The sequence below is a fragment of the Panicum virgatum genome, chromosome 9N, assembly GCF_016808335.1.
Source record: "Panicum virgatum strain AP13 chromosome 9N, P.virgatum_v5, whole genome shotgun sequence".
NCBI lineage: Eukaryota > Viridiplantae > Streptophyta > Magnoliopsida > Poales > Poaceae > Panicum > Panicum virgatum.
Window position 1 is genome coordinate 6,755,417 of NC_053153.1, and position 5,440 is coordinate 6,760,856.

Genomic DNA, 5,440 nt, shown 5'->3' on the forward strand with positions numbered 1-5,440 from the left:
TGGTGGGCGATAAGCCCATTTTTAGGGCCTTCCAAGGCCCCCAAATCGTCAGGTTTCAGTTTCAGCCCCCACCACAATGCTTTCCTTCTTTCTCCCTCCATTTGGAACAAGAATGCAGCCAGGCGTGCATGGCAACGACACATGGCCTTGTACTCTTCCGGTCTCTGGGAAGTCTGGGCTGGCCGCTCCGATCCGGGGCATTGACTGCATGATTGGGGAATGGAGAATCCCCTGCCCGTCTCCACTGCTAAGCTACGGAGTACAGTACAGCGTCTGGCCATTTGCTCCCGACTCATGAGCATGTTCCTTTCCTTTCGGCTTAGAAAATTCCTGCGATGATTTGATTCTGATGTCTCTCTTGCGCAACTTCTAGTGCTCCGGACCCTGAGTTGGAGTGCCATGATCACACGCCCCGGGCAGGGCCGGGCCTACCCGGGCTGATCGATCATGACGTTGCCGTCGTTGCGTGCCACGGTCCGCTGACTGTGATCCACGGGCAGGCTCCACGATCACCTCCGTATACTATTGCTACGTGTTATACTCTGCAATATACGAAGATACATCTCGTCACGGCGCCACGTATGTGTACGTGGATTCGTAGTTTTCTACGCGCTGCTACTCTTTTTTTTTTTGCCGAGAAGTACAGCGAGGAATCACCTCGGCATTTTCTGGAAAGGGTAAGATGTACGTACTTCTTTTGAAAAAGTGCCCAAAAAATTATGCCGCGTTTGTTCTCAAAATTACTAAGGACTGTACATGGGTAAAAACCATTTTTGAAATTAGGGTCTAGGCTAGATAATTTGGTAAAGGTGAACAATGATCACCTGCATATGCGTACCAAAAAGAGACACCAAACGGAGACAACTTGGTCAGTTGAAACTAGAACATGGCAGTGTTCCAAACTGTGGAGCGAAACCCTACCAGTCATCATTCCAAGGTACTGCTGGTGGTCCCCCACCTTCTTACATTCCTAAACCCTGGTTCTACCCACATGCAGCCAACAAAGCGTCAGGTAATTACACATCAAGACAAAGCTTAGTTCTGAACAGAGACAAAGCCAAGGCACAGGGACAAAGCAGCTAACCCTAGCTCAATCCAATCCAATCCTCCATGGCAGGATCCTCCTCTCCTCCTCCACCAAGCTCCAACCTCTTTATAAACCGCCACACCCCAGTACCACTACCCCACCCCACCCCCATCCTCTCCTCTGATTCATACCACAAAGCAAGAACCTGAAAGCAACCACACCACACCGTCTTTGCCATCTCCAAGAAAGAACCCATCCCCTTCTGCTTCAAGAAGCCTTTTTGAGTTATTGAGTTTTCGCCGTCCATCACCATGATCCAAGAGCTGCTCGGAGGGGCAGCCATGGACCAGCTGAAGAGCGTGAACGATGGGAACCCGGGTTCTCTGCCCCTGTTGCTGCACCCCATCGTCTCCAACCCGTCGCCCACGTCCTCCTCGTCGACGTCGTCGCGCTCGTCAGCGCAGCAGCAGCGGTCGACGTCGGCGACGTCTTCGCCGCAGGGGCAAGGGCAGGGCCAGGGGCAGCAGCAGGGGCAAGGGCCGGAGCAGGCGCCGCTGCGGTGCCCCCGGTGCAACTCGTCCAACACCAAGTTCTGCTACTACAACAACTACAACCTCACCCAGCCGCGCCACTTCTGCAAGACGTGCCGCCGGTACTGGACCAAGGGCGGCGCGCTCCGCAACGTCCCCATCGGCGGCGGCTGCCGCAAGCCGCGCCCCATGCCGACGCCAGTCGCGAAGCCGGCGGTCTCCTGCAAGTCCATGGGTGGAGCGCCGTCGCTGGGCCTCGGCGTCGGCTTGGGCATGGGCGCCGGCCCCGCGCCCTGGGCGTCGTCGCAGCAGGCGGCCGCCGCGCAGCTCATGGCGCTGCTCAACAGCGCCAGGGGCGTGCAGGGCGGCCACGGCGGAAGCAACATGCACAGGCTCCTCGGCCTCGACACCATGCCAAACCTGCCCCTCCACGTCTTGCCGGGCGGTGGCGCGCCGGCATCGCTGTGGCCGCCGGCCGGGCCGCGTCCCATCCCAACGCCGCCGCTCATGGACTCCCAGATCGGCATGGGGCCGCTGGGGCAGCCCGACGTGCTGTCAAGCCTCGGGCTAAAGCTGCCCCCGCCGTCGTCGCCGCCCGCGGCGAGCTACTACAGCGACCAGTTGCACGCGGTGGTGAGCAGCGCGGCTGGACGCCCACACGAGTACGACGGCCCCGGTGCCACGTCCCTCCCCAGCACGACCGCGGCGACCTCTCTCCCGCCGGCCGCGTCGGGCGTCTCGGCTGCGCTGTGCAGCGCCACGGTCGGCCTAGACCTCCCGCCGGTCTCCCTACACGCGCCGGAGATGCAGTACTGGGCCGGCCCGGCGGCGATGTCCGTGGCGTGGCCGGACTTGCCCACCCCCAACGGCGCGTTCCCATGAGAGCCGGACCCGACGTACGGAGGGCGCAGCTGTTACTGGATGACACACTAGCTAGCACGTGATCAGTAGCTGGATCATCAGTTCAGCCTTCTGTGTAGCTTTATCTGCGGTTTGACTGTGTTTTGAGTGAGAAGCAAATTCACTCGATCGTGGGGGCGGTTAATCCAGGGTGTTTAGTTACTGTTGTTTTTGTTGATCAGTGGGTGGACGGGAGTAACTTTTAATTGCTTACTGTTAATCAAGTTACCTTTGTTCCTTCTTGATCGATCTGCTGTAGTGTAGCAGGGGTGATGCATAACTTTGTATTTGGTGTTTTGCATGAGGCCGATCATGGATTGATCGTATTAGTCTCAACTCTCAACGGCATGATCAATATGCATAGATGATGGATTGGTGTGGTGTACCTTCAAAGGGTATTGTAGATCACATCTAGCTTAATTGTTAAACCTATTTGGAGTAGTAACTAGTAAGTATATGCATGTGTTTTTAGCTGAAAAAAGCTTAAGTTATGTATTATGAATGGTCTCAAAACTACATTTCCTGCAAGATAGTACATGTAGCCAGTGCTCACTGGTCAGTGCGTATCAGTACTTTCACTTTGGTTTCTCATGGAAACTCCAAGTACAGAGTTGAAACGCAGTGCAGCTGCAGGTTTTGCTGCAAAAGCAGCAACTCTGTTGGTGGCTCCCGATCGATTTTAGCCGGCATTTTTGTGGTGATTATCCTTTAGTTGGCTGCTGTCAACGTGCGATTCTGTTCGGCAGAAATTTGTAGCAGATCCACTGCTCTTTAGTTAGTTCTGTTACCACATCTAGCAGATGACTAGCTCTTCGTTCTTGTGATCGCCTGCCAAACAAGCTAGCTAGCGAGCAGTGCTGATATGATGCCCAACGCACGATAAGATACGACGACAGCCAAGTACATGATGCGCCCTAGCAGGAATGCAGGATTTTAACCGACCCTGCCAACAAGTATTTGTTGACTGCATATAACTGCCTGTAAGTACATACTTCCTGACACATCTCATATGTATCCATGCTGCCATGCATGCATCTCAAATTTGGTACTGATCATGAAACTGTCATAGTGATCTCGGTAACTAGCAAAAAACAGCAACTAGTTAGTGATATTGTGATGAAAGCATTATACTTTTTTTGAAAGGTTAAAAGCATTAGACTAAACCTGTCTAGCTAGTACAATCCGATTGGGCCATCATGGGCACCTAAACGGGACTATGATGCATGGCCAAAATCTGCTCGTTCAAACTTGTTTCTGATCAGAACCGATCTCAGAAACTGTACCTGAAGCTCGCCTTGTCTGCCCCATCATCTCCTTTAAGCACGACGTGCAGGCAGCGAGGGAGCCGCCGGTTTGTCTTCACTTTGAGGCAAGAACGCACTCGGCTCAGACCGTCAGGCGACAGAGATTCAGGGCAGCCATATCGGAACGCTGGCGCAGTCAAGTGCCCAGAGGGAAAGCACTTGACCAGTGCTGTCTGAACTGGCCATGCATGCCGCGCCAAAGCTGTCAGATACACGCATTCAGACCAGTGCTTGTACGTACGGAGAGAGTGCTGTGCCTGTGGCAGGGGCCCATGCCGAGAGAGAGACGTGGGAAGGTGTACGTATGTCCATGCATGCTGTGCACGGCGTGTGTGGCCTACTAGTAGCTAAAACGGCAGCGTGCAGGTGGGATTCGATTCTCCACCACAGTGAGAGCAACCAATGGCAGGGCTGGTCGGCAGGGGCAGCCTAGCCCCATAGCGATGGCGAGTTGGCGACCGACTCGACCAGCTCGCTGCTGCTCGGCGCTCGCTACTGACTGCTGCGAGATGCAGCCTTATCATGCCAGTGTGGTGCCGTGCCAGCCTGCCAGTGCCAGGGGTTGGTGGAGACTAGAGAGAGAGAGAGCGCTTCCTTTTGTTCTGTCGCTGCCTCCCACGCAGCATGCACGCATCGGTGTCCAGTGTCCTCCATGGCTCCATGCCTCCATCCATGATCCATCGCTGATCGCTACGCACCCGGCCGGTACCAGGCACAGGGAGAAGGGCAAGCCGCAAGCGAGCGAGCTACTACCATATGCCGGAGCAGCGTCGTGGCGTGGTGGTGGCGTCCTCGGAAGCCGGAGCACGCATGTAGCAATATTCCCCGTCTGGCCGTCTCGATGCTGGGCCGGGCTCTGCGTCGATCGACAAGCCCGCCCATTTCTTTTCTGGAATAGCGCCGGAACCGCTAGCCTTTATCCTGTCTCTCGGTAACCATTGTTTGTGTTGTCTCCCCGCCCAATCTCCTTTGCCAGTTTGCTGTCGGTCTTGGGTCTTTTTTATTTTAGCGCTTCCTTGTTTGCATTTTTTTTCACGGTTCGGCGCGGTTGTTGGAACTCGCTTCTCCATTTTGTTCAGGCCTCCTGAGCTGAGAAGAGAACAATTGTCTCTAGCGCCAACCGCCAACTCTTCGCTGAAATCGAAACAGAGTGGTGGCGGTGCGGTACTAACTACTCCCTCCATACCCAAAATACCTGACATCCTGGCCGTGGTATTCGTTTTCGCAAAACTTGACGTTGTGGTCGCGCTACCCCGCCCGTGGACGTGTTTGCCCCTGGAGTATGTTCGGGTCCCTTCCTTAATTTCTTCGTTAATCGCGCCAGCAGCAAAAAAAAAAAACTTTGCAGCCGCCAAGATTTGAACCCGGCTTGCCACTCTCATTCCTCCGCTAACGCTCACTAGCCAGTTGGGCTTGGTTTACTTTCTCGTATAGAGAGCAACCACAATCATATTTATTAGGGGGAGATATGGAAAACTAACCCCTAATGAATGATTTCTTGCTTACCACAATCATGTCCTAAACGTCAAGAATTGCGGGTATGGAGGGAGTACTAAGCTGTGCTGGCGGCACGCGCCGTCCAAACTCCAAATACATGGGCTTCCTCTTTGGCATTCTGAAAAAAAGGTCGTGCTGGAGGTACGGTATTAGCTGCGCTGTAGTTTGATCTCGTGAAATCT

The 5,440-nt window shown here is 54.5% G+C and overlaps 1 protein-coding gene across 1 annotated transcript; it reads left to right on the forward strand.

Annotated features, from left to right (window-relative positions):
- Nucleotides 1–1,165: 1,165 nt before the first annotated feature.
- LOC120689992 (dof zinc finger protein 4-like) lies at nt 1,166–2,865 on the forward strand. The gene has a single exon (XM_039972498.1). The coding sequence runs from the start codon at nt 1,339–1,341 to the stop codon at nt 2,437–2,439; it is 1,101 nt and encodes a 366-aa protein (XP_039828432.1). The 5' UTR covers nt 1,166–1,338; the 3' UTR covers nt 2,440–2,865.
- Nucleotides 2,866–5,440: the final 2,575 nt, after the last annotated feature.